The following is a 19200-nucleotide window of genomic DNA, read 5'->3' on the forward strand; positions in this document are numbered from 1 at the left end:
GCATGTGGCCTCTGGGTCCCAAGTTGGGCACCAGGGTAGTACAGTGATTCCTATTAAATAGGGGCCTAATAGGGGCTACATTAGGGCCCTTGCCACATGTTTTTTGTCCTGGTGCCTGTTACTGTTTTCTGCTGGAGATATTCACCATCTCTATTTGTCCTGCAGACCGCAGTCAATGAGACTGAAAGTGTTGACAAGTCCAAAATTTTGCAGCTTTCCACCAGATCAAGAGACAAGGCCAAATCTTCCTTTGGGGATTTCCCCTCACTTTGTAGAGATTTTCTCTGGCTTCCCGTTGCATCTTCTGTCACGGTACTACTACAGTGAGCCCACAGGCGAGCAGTTGACACGGGATCCCCCAGGGCGTGGAGTCTAAGGGCCAGCCGGGTTTCTGCCAGGGACCCCCTTCACGAGGGTTTGGGCTTAGCTGCGTGCTGACCCCAGGTCACGACCCCCGGGTTCACCCTGCTCGCTAGGGGAGTACCAGAAGACAAGGATGGATGAAGCAAAGGAGAGCCAGATAGTGAACCAAGGTCAGGGAGGGCTGCAGACAACGTAATCAGGACAAGCCGAGTCGGTACACAAGAGATCAGTTCACGAGAGGGCAGGTTAAAGCAGGTTACACGAAGGGGGCTCAGAAACAGGCGTTTCTCAAGCAATCAGAAGTTGATCTGGAAGGAATTTAAATAGAGAAGCACATGGGGGCTGGACAGGAAGTAGCAGGAAGGAATGATATAATTAAGCAACAGGTGGAGCCGGCAACACCCATAGTTGCAGAGTGCAGCAGAGCTGAACACAAGCTAGTGGAACAGGTGCCAGCCGACCCACAACAGTAAAGGTAAGACACAGATCAGCTCCGCATGCTGATCTGTGGCATCTTCAGGACAGGAAGTGAAGGGAAGTCTCCTAAATTGGACATAGATAGCGAAATATTCTATCCAAAACAAAAAAAAAATCAATGTTATGACTATGCATAATTATTTAAGTCCAACTCCAGGAATAAGAAAAATAATCTACCCTTTCATTGGCCTCCCCCCTGCACTGCAATAGATAGATGTTCATTATGTCTTGGGGGTGGAGGAGCATGCATTGTTGCTTGTCCTCTCTCCAGCTCCAAAGCTCTGATCTGTAGAAGGTCCCTCAACATCATCACATACAGTGCAGGGCTATTAATCCTGCACTGTATGTGGTGAGGGACTGAGGGAGACCACTACAGAGACCACCTTAGAGAAGAGGCTGCGGGGACCGATCGCACCTCCAAGGTGAGTATTTGCTCCTTATTCAGTCACCCCCTAGATGTAATGGGCATTTAATCCTTGTTCTATTTCTTAGAGTCGGGGGTATAATTACTCTTATCAGTATAAATATCCATCTCACATCAGTATCTTAGTCCTACTCTCGCTCAAGACAAGAGTGCTCTTTAGATGAGGATCTGCTCCTTTTGTATGTGACCGATCTTGATACCTCTTCATTAAACGCATTTTCCATGAGCGCACCTATAGACTGTCGTACTTTACTCTTCATCTCTTTCCCCATGAAGGCGTACAGTATCGGGTTGATACAACTATTAAAGTGAGCCAAGACCTGGGCTGGAGCATTCAAGGAAACCACAAGCTGATCTTCGGTGTACAGCAGAAGAATTCCCATGACGTGGAATGGAGCCCAGGTGATGAAGAATGCCACTATTACGGTAAAGGCCAATATGGTGGTTTTCCTTCCTGCTTTTGAAAGCCGTATATTTTGTGCTTTAAAGGCCAGACGGATGTAGCAGGTAAAAATTATAGCAAGTGGAATCAGAAATCCAAAAACCATTCGAGTAAGAGTGATGGGAACCATATAATCTTTCATGTAGATACATACAGTCATATTATTCTCAATGTCCGTTGTCCGGTAGATGATAGTAGGTAGACCCAATATAACGGACACAATCCAAATAACCAAGCAGACAATCCACACTGTTCTTAAGCAGCGGTGGTTTTGGGCCCACACAGGCCAGACCACCAGGATGCAACGGTCGATGCTGATGGCCACCAGGATAAAGACGCTGGAGAACATATTGAGGATGAGGATGAAGGGTAAAATTTTGCACAAAGCTTTTCCATATGGCCAATGGGGATAGAAATTAATTACTAGGATGAGTGGGACAAATGAGCAACAGATGATATCGGCCAGAGCAAGGTTCCAAAACCAAACGGTACTGACTGTGCGTTTCATCTTCACTCCGGTGACCCAAAGCACCAAAGCGTTGCCGGGGACCCCCACAAGGAAGATGACAAATAGAACCACGATGATGAAAATGTTCCCATAGCTCAAGGACTTGGTTGTGTCCGTCACATTGCTGATATTTGACATCGTTATTTCCTATAAAGACACAGAGAGTTACCGGATGAATGTGATCGTTATCTCGTCTTCTTAAAGGAAGCAATATATCCCTTACTGTATAATATAAGACAGAGATCTTTTTTGCTCCATACTCTTTCCCTCTCTACTGCTCTCTTTTTTGTTTTTATTCTCTCTTATTCTTTGTTGTTGTCCTTCTATCTTCTTTTTTCTTCTGTAACACCATTTCTTTTTTGGATTTTTTTTCTCTCTCCCTCCCACCACCAACAACAACACCAACACCACCAACAATAACAACAACACCATCACCACCAACAACATCACCACCAACACACCCAACACCACCAACAATAACAACAACACCAACAATAACAACAACACCATCACCACCAACACAGCCAACAACACCACCAACACACCCAACAACACCACCAACAATAACAACAACACCATCACCACCAACACACCCAACAACAACACCAACAACACCACCAACAATAACAACAACACCATCACCAACACACCCAACAATAACAACAACACCATCACTAGCAACAACATCACCACCAATACACCCAACACCACCAACAATAACAACAACACCATCACCATCACCACCAACAACATCACCACCAACACACCCAACACCACCAACAATAACAACAACACCATCACCATCACCACCAACAACATCACCACCAACACACCCAACACCACCAACAATAACAACAACACCAACAATAACAACAACACCATCACCACCAACACAGCCAACAACACCACCAACACACCCAACAACACCACCAACAATAACAACAACACCATCACCACCAACACACCCAACAACAACACCAACAACACCACCAACAATAACAACAACACCATCACCAACACACCCAACAATAACAACAACACCATCACTACCAACAACATCACCACCAATACACCCAACACCACCAACAATAACAACAACACCATCACCATCACCACCAACAACATCACCACCAACACACCCAACACCACCAACAATAACAACAACACCAACAATAACAACAACACCATCATCACCAACACACCCAACAACACCACCAACACACCCAACAACACCACCAACAATAACAACAACACCATCACCACCAACAACATCACCACCAACACACCCAACACCACCACCAACAACACCACCAACAATAACAACAACACCATCACCAACACACCCAACAATAACAACAACACCATCACTACCAACAACATCACCACCAACACACCCAACACCACCAACAATAACAACAACACCATCACCACCAACACACCCAACAATAACAACAACACCATCACTACCAACACCATCACCACCAACACACCCAACAACACCAACAACAACACCAATAATAACAACAACACCATCACCACCAACAACATCACCACCAACACACCCAACACCACCACCAACAACAACACCATCAACAATAACAGCAACACCATCACCACCAACAACATCACCACCAACACACCCAACAACACCACCATCACCACCAACAATAACATCATCAACAACATCACAACCAACCAGTGGCGTAGCGTGAGTTGTCAGCGCCCGAGGCAAGGCTAGTAATTTGCGCCCCTCTAACCTGCGGACTTTTAGCACTCCGAGTCCCTTCCTACAATAATACTGACCAGCCCGATTCCTATACTGACCACTACACTGACCAACCTGATTCATATACGGACCACTACACTGACCAACCTGATTCCAACACTGACCACTACACTGACCAACCTGATTCATATACGGGCCACTACACTGACCAACCTGATTCCAACACTGACCACTACACTGACCAACCTGATTCCTATACTGACCACTACACTGTCCACTACCTACTACACTATACTGACCACTATACTGTCCACTACATTACACTGACCACTATACTATCCACTACACTAGACATTACACTGTACACTATACTGACCACTACACTGCACTAACATCTATACTGTCCACTACACTACACTGACCGCTATACTGTCCACTACACTAACCATTACACTGTACACTACACTGACCACTATACTGTCTACTACGCTACACTGACCACTATACTGTCCACTGCACTACACTGACCACTATACCAGCAGCTACCTTGTTTCCCCAAAAATAAGACCTAGCGTGATTGTCGGTGATAGCTGTAATATAAGCCCTACCTCCCAAATAAGCCCTACCCTGTTTACTCAAAAATAAGCCCTACCCTGGAAATAAGACCTACAAGGACTTTAACTAGGGCTTATTTGGGGGGTAGGGCTTATATAGCAGCCCTCACCGACAAGCACACTAGGTATTATTTTCGGGGGAAACAGGGTATACAGTTCACTACACTATACTGACCACTACACTGTCCACTACACTGCATCATCAACACCACCATCACCAACAACAACACCACCACTAACACCACCAATAACAACGCTACCATCTCCACCAACACAGCCAACAACACCAACACCCCCATTACCACCAACAACAACAATATCACCAATGACACTGCCACCATCATCACCACCAACAACAAAAACACCACCACTAACACCACCAACACAGCCAACAACAGCATCACCACCAACGACTCCAGCCCCAACAACAATAACAGCAACACCACCACCAACAAAAACACCAACACTAACAACACAATCAAAACCATCACCACCAACACAGACAACACCACCAACAACACTCTCACCATCGACCACCAACAACACCACCACTACCATCATCACCAGCAACAACAACAACAACATCACCACCACCAACACTAACACTCACCCCAACACCCACACCACCAAAAAAACAAGTACACCAACACAAATACCAACACCCCCACCAACACCCTGTTGGTTTGTCCATTTCACTTTTCCCCCCTTTCTCTCTGTTTCTTTTTTTCTTTTCATAAACTTTTTTTTTTTAAATTTTTCTGCAATAAGTTGCAGTATAAGCAAACAGATACAAATTGAAAAAAGTTTACAATATCACAGTATCGTACACTAGTAGGATCACAAAAAGCACAAGGATATTTTACAGAAAACCCTCATACATTTGAGTTAAATATATGGTGTAAATCAAGTGCAACATGGAATGGTGCTATGGTTCCTTATGCCGCGTACACACGAGCGGACTTTTCAACATCCAAAGTCCGAAGGACTGAGTCCGTCAGACTATCCGATCGTGTGTGGGCTGCAACGGACTTTTGACTCGCCAAAGTCCGAAGGACTTTAGAATATGGAACATGCTTCAAATTTTTCCGAAAGAACTCCGCCGGACCCGGTCCCCTTCGAAAAATCCGCTCGTGTGTATGCTACTCCGACGGACTAAAACCGACGCTAGGGCAGCTATTGGCTACTGGTTATGAACTTCCTTATTCGAATCCAGTCGTACGTCATCACGTTCGAATCCGTCGGAGTTTAGTGTGATTGTGTGTGGCCAGGTACGCTCCGCCGAAAAGTCCGTCAGAACTCCGTCGGAACTCCGTCGGAACTCCGACGGAACTCCTTCGGAAGTCTGTCGGACATAAGTCCTCTCGTGTGTACGGGGCTTTAGGCAGCCTCTCTGTCCAAAAATGGCTGTAAGGAGTTCCTGGAAAAAAAAAATCCAGGAAAAAAAAACAAGATAAAAAGAAAACAGGAAAAAAAATAAAGAAGGAAAACTTTCTCTCCATTTCACCCTTTTCCCTTTCTCTCCTTTTCCTTTTTACCTCTTTTATTCTTCTTTTACCTAACTCCTACTCTTGTTTGCTTATTCTTTGCTCTACTGCTTCTTTCTTTCCCCCTCCCCACCAGTCTCACCCTCTTGCTTCCTTTCTCCTCTCACTTTTCTATATTACCTCCCTACTACCAACCCCCGCCCTGTCACCCCCCGCCTTATATCTAAAGCTGGCCATGCACTGGCAGATTTTCAAACTAATGTTCATATGAAAAATCTTGTCAGTGCTTGATGAATTTCAATCAAAAGTATTTCAAAATGCTGTTTGCTTTGAACATTCAGTTTAGGAATGAAAACCACATTCACTATTAGAAATGTGTTCATTTGAGAGAATAAATTCCAAAGTCTCCTTGGAATTTTCTTCTCACGTTGGTCGAAATGAATGTCAGTTTGACCTCAATAACAATTAGAAACCTTTCACACACAATTCTTCTTGTGTATGGCCAGCTTAACGCTCTTCCCCCCATTTCTACACTTCCCACCTTTCTTTTTATCTTTACTTTTCTAAAGCAAACCTCCCCTCTCTCCCCCACCTTCCCACTTTCTATCTCCCCTCTCTCCCCCACCTTCCCGCTTTCTATCTCCCCTCTCTCCCCCACCTTCCCGCTTTCTATCTCCCCTCTCTCCCCCACCTTCCCGCTTTCTATCTCCCCTCTCTCCCCCACCTTCCCGCTTTCTATCTCCCCTCTCTCCACCACCTTCCCGCTTTCTATCTCCCCTCTCTCCCCCACCTTCCCGCTTTCTATCTCTCCACCACCTTCCCGCTTTCTATGTCCCTCTCTCCCCCACCTTTCCGCTTTCTATGTCCCCTTTCTCCACCGCCTTCCCGCTTTCTATGTCACCTCTCTCCCCCACCTTCCCGCTTTCTATCTCTCCACCACCTCCCTGCTTTCTATCTCCCCTCTCTCCCCCACCTTCCCGCTTTCTATCTCCCCTCTCTACCCCACCTTCCCGCTTTCTATCTCCCCTGTCTCCCCCACCTTCCCGCTTTCTATGTCCCCTCTCTCCCCCACCTTCCCGCTTTCTATCTCTCCACCTCATTCCCGCTTTCTATGTCCCTCTCTCCCCCACCTTTCCGCTTTCTATGTCACCTCTCTTCCCCACCTTCCCGCTTTCTATCTCTCCCCCACCTTCCCGCTTTCTATCTCTCCACCACCTTCCCGCTTTCTATGTCCCCTCTCTTCCCCACCTTCCCGCTTTCTATGTCCCCTCTCTTCCCCACCTTCCCACTTTCTATCTCTCCACCACCTTCCCGCTTTCTATCTCTCCACCACCATCCCGCTTTCTATCTCTCCACCACCATCCTGCTTTCTATCTCTCCACCACCATCCCGCTTTCTATCTCTCCACCACCTCCCCGCTTTCTATCTCCCCTCTCTCCAGCACCTTCCCGCTTTCTATCTACCCTCTCTCCCCCACCTTCCCGCTTTCTATCTCCCTTCTCTCCACCACCTTCCTGCTTTCTATGTCCCCTCTCTCCCCACCTTCCCGCTTTCTATCTCTCCACCACCTTCCCGCTTTCTATGTCCCCTCTCTCCACCACCTTCCCGCTTTCTATGTCACCTCTCTCCCCCACCTTCCCGCTTTCTATCTCTCCACCACCTTCCCGCTTTCTATGTCCCCTCTCTCCCCTACCTTCCCGCTTTCTATGTCCCCTCTCTCCCCCACCTTCCCGCTTTCTATCTCTCCACCACCTTCCCGCTTTCTATCTCTCCACCACCATCCTGCTTTCTATCTCTCCACCACCATCCCGCTTTCTATCTCTCCACCACCATCCCACTTTCTATCTCTCCACCACCTCCCCGCTTTCTATCTCCCCTCTCTCCAGCACCTTCCTGCTTTCTATCTCCCCTCTCTCCCCCACCTTCCCGCTTTCTATCTCTCCACCACCTTCCCGCTTTCTATGTCCCCTCTCTCCCCTACCTTCCCGCTTTCTATGTCCCCTCTCTCCCCCACCTTCCCGCTTTCTATCTCTCCACCACCTTCCCGCTTTCTATCTCTCCACCACCTTCCCGCTTTCTATCTCTCCACCACCATCCTGCTTTCTATCTCTCCACCACCATCCCGCTTTCTATCTCTCCACCACCATCCCACTTTCTATCTCTCCACCACCTCCCCGCTTTCTATCTCCCCTCTCTCCAGCACCTTCCTGCTTTCTATCTCCCTTCTCTCCACCACCTTCTCGCTTTCTATGTCCCCTCTCTCCACCACCTTCCCGCTTTCTATGTCCCTCTCTCCACCACCTTCTCGCTTTCTATGTCCCCTCTCTCCCCCACCTTCCCGCTTTCTATCTCTCCACCACCTTCCCGCTTTCTATGTCCCTCTCTCCCCCACCTTCCCGCTTTCTATGTCCCCTCTCTCCACCACCTTCCCGCTTTCTATGTCCCCTCTCTCCCCCTCCTTCCCACTTTCTATGTCCCCTCTCTCCACCACCTTCCCGCTTTCTATGTCCCCTCTCTCCCCCACCTTCCCGCTTTCTATCTCTCCACCACCTTCCCGCTTTCTATGTCCCCTCTGTCCCCCACCTTCCCACTTTCTATGTCCCCTCTCTCCCCCACCTTCCCACTTTCTATCTCTCCACCACCTTCCCGCTTTCTATCTCCCCTCTCTCTCCCACCTTCCCGCTTTCTATCTCTCCACCACCTTCCCGCTTTCTATCTCCCCTCTCTCCACCACCTTCCCGCTTTCTGTCTCCCCTCTCTCTACCACCTTCCCGCTTTCTATCTCCCCTCTCTTCACCACCTTCCCGCTTTCTATCTCCCCTCTCTCCACCACCTTCCCGCTTTCTATCTCCCCTCTCTCCACCACCTTCCCGCTTTCTATCTCTCCACCACCTTCCCGCTTTCTATCTCCCCTCTCTCCACCACCTTCCCACTTTCTATCTCCCCTCTCTGCACCACCTTGCCGCTTTTTACCTCCCCTCTCTCCACCACCTTCCCGCTTTCTATCTCCCCTCTCTCCACCACCTTCCCGCTTTCTGTCTCCCCTCCCTCCACCACCTTCCCGCTTTCTATCTCCCCTCCCTCCCGCTTTCTATCTCCCCTCCCTCCCGCTTTCTATCTCCCCTCCCTCCCGCTTTCTATCTCCCCTCCCTCCCGCTTTCTATCTCCCCTCCCTCCCGCTTTCTATCTCCCCTCTCTCCCCCACCCTTCCACTTTCTGTCTCCCCTCTCTCCCCCAGCTTCCCACTTTCTGTCTCCCCTCTCTCCACCACCTTCCTGCTTTCTGTCTCCCCTCTCTCCACCACCTTCCCAATTTCTATCTCCCCTCTCTCCCCCACCTCCCTGCTTTCTGTCTCCCCTCTCTCCCCCACCTTCCCGCTTTCTGTCTCACCTCTCTCCGCCACCTTCCCAATTTCTATCTCCCCTCTCTCCCCCACCTTCCCGTATTCTATCTCCCCTCTTTCCCCATCTCACCTTTCTACATCACTCTCTATCTCCCTCACTCCCCGGCTTTATTTCTTTCTCCTCTCTCCTTATCTCTGTTCATCTTTCTCTGTGCTTTTTATCTCTCATCACATTCCTCTCACTTTCCTTTGTATCTCTTTCATTTTTTCTATCTTCATCTCTCCCACTTACTGTTGAATCTCTCTCTTTCTTTCATTTCCTTTACCTTTATTTCGCCATCTCTCTGGCTTTTTCTCTCTTTTGCCTTTGTATCTCTCGCCTTCTCTCTCCTCATCTCTCCCTCTTTCGCTCTATCTTTTTATTTCTCCCCCTTCCCACCTCACCCTGTTCTCCTGCCCCTCTCTCCTTCCTATATTCTAACCCCCCCTCCCCTTTCTCTCTCACCCCCTTACCTCCTTTCTCCCTCTCCTAATAACTCCCACCTGGAATCCTTTTGTCTGGAGAATTAAATATAAACCAGAACTGTCAAGGACGTGTCACTCACAGATATACGCACCCAACAAATGAAGAGATTTAGTAGTATGAACCATTAGATGAAGAGCCAATGAGATCTGAAATTGTCCCCATACAGAGTACTTCTCTCTATAGTTAGATAGGCGCTCTGAGCAGAGAGTACAGAAGACATGGAGACCATTAGTAGAGGTGATGGCGTCCATCCATTGTGGAATGACGTCTTCACGGCTGGTCTTACCTCCACCTGTCCTCAGCAGGAAAGCTCGCCACCTCCTCAGAATATCGCTGTCAGTGAATTGTTCTTCTTCTTCTTCAGGTTAATTTTACATAACTGTTATAATATCACAACTTCCTTCCTGTGGGACCTGAAATCATTTAGTTAGAATTTTCCCCTAAACTAGACCACATTGTGTAAGACGATGGCTTCCAATGTGCTGCGAGTAGAATGTCAGATCGGTTGTCTTTATTCTTCGTTGGTCCTGGTGAGAACAGAATGGAGAATCCTGGCTTGTGTTATATTATATCCTTCTGTAGAAGAGAAATGTACAATTATATATGTGGAAATGGAATTGTGCTTTCACAATGACTAACCGGTTTGGTTACTTCAGGCATCAAATAAAAATACAACTTTCTGATATTACTATAGCACTGCCATTGCTGACCTCTCCTTGGGAATGTTCTATTCCCCAGCGATAATGGTAAATGCCTTGGCATCAATTTTTTCTGAGTCTCTGTTAAAATGTTGTGCTCTCTGTACATACTGGGGAGTAAATCTTCACTCCATCATGAAGGGTTTTCACTATCCCTGCACTGAGTTTCATGGTCTTTATACCTGCTGCGCCCATTATGAGGGGTCCCAGCATACCTGTGCTAAGTTGCCAGGTCTGTACACCCGCTCATGACAAGCATGCGCTATGTGTTTTTTTTAAATTTAATACCCCTAAAATCACAGTTGGGTTTTAGGATTGATTATGCCAAATTATGATTTCAGTGCCAGTCTAGCTGGATTGCACTGGGTTCTCTTTGACCATAGGTATCGCTGTCACTGCTGGCAAGTGTGAGAATGCAGTTTAGCTAGGCGTATTGAGTGCCATTCTTTCTCGGAACCAGCCCAGTGGGTGTGTCATCCTGCTGTGCATTCTTGGAAAGAGTATTTAAGGTACTGAGATCAGGTGCTTCTGGGTTCTGGTCCAGAAGATCTTTCTGTCTGTTTGGTCCTGGTCCTCCTGACCAGCCCCCATGGCCCTCATGGGATCCATCCAATTTTGAGTCTCGGCGCTGAATAGCCCGAGGCAAAGTAACTGAGAGGAGGATTCAAAGGTGGTCCGGTGCCTTCTTGTCTGAGGAGAGGCCCAGCAACTGGAGAAGCACCCAGGGGAGGATTCTTCGGGAGAAGACCATGCATAAGGCTGGCTTCTCAGAAGGCTCAGTTGAAAGACACTAAAGGATCTACAATCATACGGTATCGCAGGACCGACTGCGAGTTACTGGTACCATATGATAGTTCTCTAAATTTACCTACGTCCCTCAGTTACATTAAAGTCTGTGGCAGAGACTTTGTTTAAGTGTTCTACATCCAAGTCTGTGGCAGAGACTTTGCTTTTCTTAAACACTCTATCGGCTGCTAGGCCTAGTGAGAGGAGGCCTATCAGGTAGCTGTGAGAATCCAGTTGTGAACGGTGATTCTCTGGATTTCTATAGTGAGAGATTGCGTTCTTGTCTGCTAGCTTCTGATTTTCAGCTCGTTCTTTCAGGCCTTGCTGTTTTTCAGTGCTTTCTGTTTAGTTCGTTCTGACCAGACGACCATTTTGAAGCAATGTTGCCTGTACGTACTCGTTTAAGAGTTTGTGCTGTGCGGGGGCTTGGTGTTGGGCTTCTTGCTTTGATACAAGCCCAGTCCATGAACAGGGCGAGGAGGAGTTCATGGACGAGAATTGGTTGCTCCATCGTGACCAATTCTCTCACGTGCCTTTGCTGCGGGAGATCTAGGAGAATAACCTGCTGATTTCAGGATTTTTTTCCCGGATGATGGACCCTGTTTTTCACAGTTTGTTGGCTTTGCTGTCCCCTTCTATTAGCAGGCAGGATACCTGCATGCGGCAAGCCATCACTCCCGAGCAGAGGCTAGTCACCACGTTGCGGTACTTGGCAACTGGGAGAAGCCTGCAGGACATCAAGTTCTTGAAGGGCATCTCCCCTCAGGCTCTGGGGATCATTATCCCAGAGACCTGTTCTGCCATTATTCAGGTCCTGCAGAAGGACTATATTAAGGTAAGATTTCTCCTTTATCATCACATTCTATGTATTTAATGTTTTCTAATGTATTGTATTTCTTTCATCATTCCCTAATTACCATGATTGTAATATGCTGTGAATCTCCCCTTTATCCTCATGCATGCTGGAATTTTTAAACTTCCTTTTTTGTCCTTCATACATATTTGCTTTCACTAACCTCTCCAGCATGCTATCCTGGGCTCATATACATCTAGCCTAGTCACTTAACAATGTATTTTGTCATCTCCATTGTAGTGCTTTTCCCTAAACACCCCCTAAAATGTGTACAAATGTTATTTGTGTGCTTTAATTCAGGCAGAGTGCCAGAGGCTTTTTTTGGGGGGTCCCAAAATCATTTGGAACCCTCCCTCCCCCCAACCGCTAAGTCAACTGATACCAATCCTCTATCTGCTGACTTTGCCAAAGCCAAACACACTATATCTACCTCTTTTGTGTTCATATTTATGGACAAATTCACCAAAGCATGTAGTGAAAGGGCCTGCCTCAATACTTTCAAATGGTACTGTTTAAAGTTTTGTTCTCCTATTATCTTGATAGGTAATTGCAAAATGTAAAAATGTCCTACCTTTTGTACAGTGTGTATTTATTTTTGTATTATGACACTTCTTACCTGTCCGGTGGGCTGCCAATAGTGTAAGTAAGGAGGGGCTGGCCAAAGTAACACACATTATTTGTGCATTCAGCTCTCAATGAAGTGGAGAGGATTACCTGTCCAAAACATCCCTGCCTAAAATATTTACAATGGGCCATCACAGGGGGTGACTAATCTGCTAAGTAAATACTCCTTAAAAAAAATGTAAATACTGATGTTGGGCAAGAATGTTTGTGCCTAATCTGCTTGCAATGTTTATGTGCAAAATGACAATTTTTTTTTTTCTTGTTTGACGCCACAGTTTCCTTCAACGTCACAGGAATGGCAGACTGTGGCATCCCACTTTGCCCAGCGGTGGGACTTTGCCAACTGTGGAGGGGCAATTGATGGGAAGCAAGTCCACATCGTCCCACCACCCCATTCGGGGTCATGCTATTATAACTATAAGGGGTTTTATAGTATCGCGTTGATGGCGGTGGTGTCGGCGACATATGAGTTTCTGTATGTGGACGTGGGGAGGAATGACCAGATGTCGGATGGTGGAGTATTTGCCCGGACCGAGTTCTATCGATGTCTCGAGAGTGGTGGCTTGGGATTGCCACCTCTGGAGGAGAAACGTGGAAGGACTCCCATTTGTGTTCGTAGCAGATGAGGCATTCGGTCTGGGTGACCACGTGATGAGGCCATTCCCCCAGAGGACCCTCACCCCGGAGAAGAGGGTTTTTAATTACTGGCTGGCCAGAGCCAGAAGAGTCGTAGAGAATGCGTTTGGGATACTGGCCAGCCGGTTCCGCCTATTTCATATGGCCATAAATATGGCGGAACACAAACTAAATCACATAATTTTATCTTGCTGCATCCTGCATACGTTTTTAAAACGCAATAATCCTAATTATGTTGCTTCAGTTGGGCCTGAGGCTGGACTTCATGGAAACGGGCCGTCCTGGCTTGCCCCCCCCCCCCCCTCAAAGCGCTTGTGAAATGAGGAAAAAATATGTAGAATATTTTACGGTTGGGGGGGCCATTGCTTTGCCAGCAAATTAGTAATACATTTTATGTTTTATCAGATAAAATCTTGATTTTCATTTACTGCTTGGGTTTATTTTTGCTGTCTCCTAGGTTCTCCTAGTGCACTTGTAGTGCAAAGTGGTTTTTCCATAATTAAATAACACCCATTGTCACTGTAAACTCCAACTTAACACAAAAACTGGTATTGATCATTGAAAGAAGAAGCCACACATTGAGTATAAAACCTTTTTATCATGTGCACAGGCACATGTGCGTTGTAAAAATTTTTTTGTTTAAAAACCAAAAATCTGGGTTTGATAAAGTTACATTTTTTTTTTTTTTTTTTTTTACGGTACATAAACAGGCATGTTTCAAAACATAACATTTGCAGCGTTCCAAGCTGAACACATGATTTTTATCCCTTAACAAAGCTGGAATATTTACCTTTTTTGGTCAAGTTTCACACATGTAGACACCCCAAGTATCCACTGGAGTACCTGTGTGGGACACCCTAAAAAGTTTGTTCTGGTGTCCCACACTAGTGCACCTGAGTCCAGATGTGTAAACAGCTGTTGAGTGTCCTCTTCTTACATTACACTGAATCAAGTTTGCAATTCCTTCTACTTTCCAAGACATCTAGACAACAATGTCCTAAACTTCTTTTTATACAAATTATCAAGACCAAATATAGTTAACCCTGTATCTGGCAAAAACATAGTTTCATAGTTTCATAGTTAGTAAGGTTAAATAAAGACACCAGTCCATCCAGTTCAACCTGAGTGAGTGTCCACAATTGTCCCTATCCCCGTACATTGCACACTCACATCGGTCCCTACCCTCAATGAGCCCACAATCCCAGGTCCCCATTCATATACTAGGGCCAATTTTGGACATAAGCCAATTAACCTACCTGCATGTCTTTGGATTTGTATTTAGTTGGCAAACAAACGATGTTTACTACGACCGATTACTGTATGAAAGCAGCCATTTTAAACTGTCCAACAGTCAAGAAAAGCATATGGCGCAGCATGCAAGTAATAATAATAACACCACACGACAACGACCTACTTTTTAGAAGCACTTTCTTGATCGTTCTGAAGAGGGGGGAGGAGGACCAAAGGACTGAAGAGGGGGGAAGAGTCCCGGCTGGTTGGGGGAGGAGGACCAAAGGACTGAAGAGGGGGGAAAATGTATTTATTTATTTATTAGGACATCCTCTACTGAGATATGTGGCTCAGCGATGCCTTCCTTGCTGGTTTGTTGCAATATAAGGGGTTTTTCACATCCCACAAATTCCGCATATCCCTGTATTTCTCTATGAATTGGCCCATGAAATCCTGGTCTTTAAATTGTTTCATTTTTGCTGAAAGACCAAACACAAGACAAAAACACTAAATATCAGGCTAAACTCTCCTAATCTTATCCCATTATAGGCCTCAATCTAGAATCAGTATAGGCCACTCATGTCCCAAGTTAAAATGTTACCTTTGTTATTACGTCCGTCGCTTCCGTTCCTCCGCACACAGAACGTACGTACGACACACGTGTGTTCCACTTTATATACACTGCACATGCGTGAAACTCCGCCCGCCCCTGACGCTCTTTCTAGAATATTCCCCACCGCATCTCTTTCGTCGCAGTGGGAGAGGAACATGGCAGATACACAGCAGGTGCATAATAACAGTAACGAGGAGGAAAGCCCGGAGCCAGAAACGTCCCGATCCCGTAGGAGCTTTAAGGCCTCAAACATGTCCTATGTGGAGTACAATTCCTGTGCAGACTCTTCACAACTTTTGTCATGATCTTGGCCTTTCTCGGATTTGGGTTTGAGTACAGCCCATACTTTCCATCATAGTCGGTCCTCCTCAAGATTTCCACCATCTCCAAAGAACAGTTTATGTAACACCTTTCCAGACTGTGGTAGGTTACAGTCTCACGGAAAAGGTGGTCTTTGGAAGACTGTCTAGGCTGCATAGCTTTGTGATTTTATCTTGAAGTAATTTTTTGGTATAGGTTTCATGGGCACAATAAACACCCAAGGACCAATTTTCCCACAGCTGTTTGACTGGTGCATCAGATTTTAGATTTTTTTTTTTTTTACAGCAAGGCCAGTGCTTGCTTTCATCAAGAGTACCTCTATGGGGTTACGGTGTGAAGGCACCACAACACCCAAAGACCAATTTTTCCGCAACTGTTTGACCAGGCTATCAAATTAAATTCTTGCTTTATCTCTATAGGGTTACGGCGTGAAGGCATCACCAAAACCCAAAGTTCAGAATGTCTGCAACTGTTTGACCGGGGCATCAGATTTCAATTTTTTACAGGAAGGCCATTTCCTGCTTTCATCAAGAGTACCTCTATACAGTTACAGTGTGAAGGCACCACCAATACCCTAAGCCCTTGTACACACGGTCGGAGATTCCGACGGAATGTGCCTGATCGGACCGTTTTGTCGGATATTCCGACTGTGTGTGGTTTCCATTGGACTGTTTCCATCGGAGTATCCGACGGACCAAGTTTTCCAACTTGTTGGTAAAATTTTCAGACAAAATGCTCCGATCGGACATACTCCGATCATGTGTAGAGAATTCCGATCGGACAAAGTGCCACGCATGCTCAGATCAAATTCCTACACCAAAGCTATTGGCTACTAGCGTGAACGTAGTCCCGTCGTAACGAAATAACGTCATCACGTCGGATTTTCCGACAACTTTGTCCGACCGTGTGTATACAACAGTTTCGGACAAAATCCGTCGGGCAAAATCCGACGGGCAAAATCCGACGGACTAAATCCGACGGATTTGGTTGTCGGAATCTCCGACCGTGTGTACAAGGGCATAGACCAATTTTTCCACAACGGTTTGACCGGGGCATTAAATAATTTTTTTTTACAGCACGGCCAGTTCTTGTTTTCATCAAGAGTACCTCTATACAGTTACAGCGTGAAGGCGCCACCAACACCCAAAGACCAATTTTTTAACAACTCTTTGACCGGTTTATTACATTTACATGTTTTACAGCAAGACCAATTCTTCCTTTCTTCAATCGTACCTCTATACGGTGATGGTGTGAAGGCACCACCAACACCCAAAGACCAATTTTTTCTCAACTGTTTGACCGGGGCATCATATTTAAATTTTTTAAAGCAAGACTAATTCTTGTTCTCATCAAGAGGTACCTCTATAGGGTTACGGGGTGGAGGCGTCACCAACGCCCAAAGCCAAACTTTTCCGCACCTGTTACTTCTATATTCTATTCAAAGTCTGTGAAAGAAACACAAGATTTTATCTAAAAAAAAAAAAAATTGTAAAACTTGGCCTGAGTGTACTATAATTTGGCTTCTTCACATAAGACTTGCTCACTGTGTTGCAAAACGTTGTTATTTCCACCCAAAGTCTGCCAAAGAGACACCAAAATTTATCCAAAAAATCTCTAATCTTGTTCCCAGTGCACTACATTGTGGCCTCGTCATACAGACTGGCTCCCCCTTTACATCATAAAGAAAGCTTGCAGGGAATATCAATTTAAATGCCATTTTTTTCTTTATAAATGTCAGTTTTGCTGCAGCAGGTTCTATACATGGTACAGATGCGCCACTTTACAGGCAGACTAAAGGGACCCCCCATGCACTATATTTTAAGTAATTTTTCATTTTTATTGCTTCATTTTAAGCATCATTAACCACTTGCCGAGCAGCCGTAGCAATTATAATAGAGCAGAGCGGCTCTATTACGTGAATCACTGTACAGGTACAGTACAGTACGTAGGCGCGCCCGCTGTATGGCACCGGAGCCGATGCGTGTTGCAGTCCCACTAAAAATGGTGTGGGGTTATGTTTCAGGGGCTTCTCAGTCCCAGTGAAGGGAACTCTTAAGGCATCAGCATACCAAGACATTTTTGACAATTTCATGCTCCCAACTTTGAGGGAACAGTTTGGAGATGGCCCCTTCTTTTTCCAACATGATTGCGCCTAGGTGTGATTGACTTACCTTTATGTATGGGAGTCCATTCATTCTGGTAAGCGTGCATGCTTTATCTTGTGGTGGATCCCTGATTACACTGGTCTCGGAAAGCCTTGGAAATTAGAGTAGCTAAATTTTACCAGAATTGGGTCACTAATAAAGGAAGATTAAGTCCTGAGTATTAATTGGGTCCAGTTTCCAAGATACAGCTTCACATCAAAAGTGCATCAACATAATTCAAAATTACGAGGGGGATGTGCTCCATAACTTTTCTGCAAAATGTGATATAGGAACGAGAAAGGTGCCACACCAATCATTTTAAATGTATCTTTTTTTTTGATACCAATAACATAACTTTCATTTCATTTATTGGTTTTTCATGTTCCCTCCACACCATTGGGACTGTGAAAGGCGTGGACTTTTTCTTCTTGTTTATCCAATGACGCAGATAAGTTGCACATGTAATGCAACAATAATGAGGGGCCCAACTCTTGTCCTGATCCCCTATTTTGCATCCGAAATATCGGCGGTATGTCTTTTTTACCACGGCCGTCATACTGCACTTGTGAGATGCTAATGTAACCTCACCACAAATGTAGTAGAAGTTATCTGCGTTGTTTACACAGCTTTGAGGCATTGTGACTTCTGAGGGAAAACATCACACAACTGTTCCTTGGAAATGTTAGGCAATGACACTTTCACAAGTCACCAGAAGTAACTGTATGAGGCGTAGCTCTACCCAAAACAAATGCCCCTTGCAATAAAAAAATTATAAATTACAGTTAGGAAATAATCTGGAGTCTCAAAGTGAAGATACATTTTTATTTTTACACTTCCATGTGGCACCATTTTCATTTTTCTACCGTACTTTGTTGAGAAGTTACGAGGCATCATGACCATCAGACACCCCCCTCCCTTGTAGGCAAATATACCCCCCCCCCCCCCCGTGTGTATAAATCTTTATTATGACATATATTGGAAACTTTCACCCACCAGCACCTTTATCACCTGTTTTCAGGGCTGGACTGGGACAGAAATTTGGCCCTGGACTTCATCCAGACTGGCCCACTTACATTTTGAGTGTCCCATCAGCACTCCCTTACATCAGAATGTCCCATCACCAGCCCCCTTACATCAGAGTGTCCCATTACCAGCCCCCTTACAACAGAGTATCCCATCACCAGTCCCCTTACATCAGAGTGTCCCATCACCAGTCCCCTTACAACAGAGTATCCCATCACCAGCCCTCTTACATCAGAGTGTCCCATAAGCAGCCCCTTATATCAGAGTGTCCCATCACCAGCCCCCTTACAACAGAGTATCCCATCACCAGCCCTCTTACATCAGAGTGTCCCATAAGCAGCCCCTTATATCAGAGTGTCCCATCA

At 45.9% G+C, this 19200-nt stretch overlaps 1 protein-coding gene across 1 annotated transcript; it reads right to left on the reverse strand.

Moving 5' to 3' along the window:
- Nucleotides 1–677: 677 nt before the first annotated feature.
- LOC143961192 (C3a anaphylatoxin chemotactic receptor-like) lies at nucleotides 678–2357 on the reverse strand. The gene has a single exon (XM_077470410.1). It carries the CDS (start codon nucleotides 2350–2352, stop codon nucleotides 1393–1395), a length of 960 nt encoding a protein of 319 aa, XP_077326536.1. The 5' UTR covers nucleotides 2353–2357; the 3' UTR covers nucleotides 678–1392.
- Nucleotides 2358–19200: the final 16843 nt, after the last annotated feature.

The sequence above is a fragment of the Lithobates pipiens genome, unplaced genomic scaffold (assembly GCF_037356315.1).
Source record: "Lithobates pipiens isolate NorthernLeopardFrog02 unplaced genomic scaffold, aLitPip1_a1.2 Scaffold_110, whole genome shotgun sequence".
NCBI classification, from domain to species: Eukaryota; Metazoa; Chordata; class Amphibia; order Anura; family Ranidae; genus Lithobates; species Lithobates pipiens.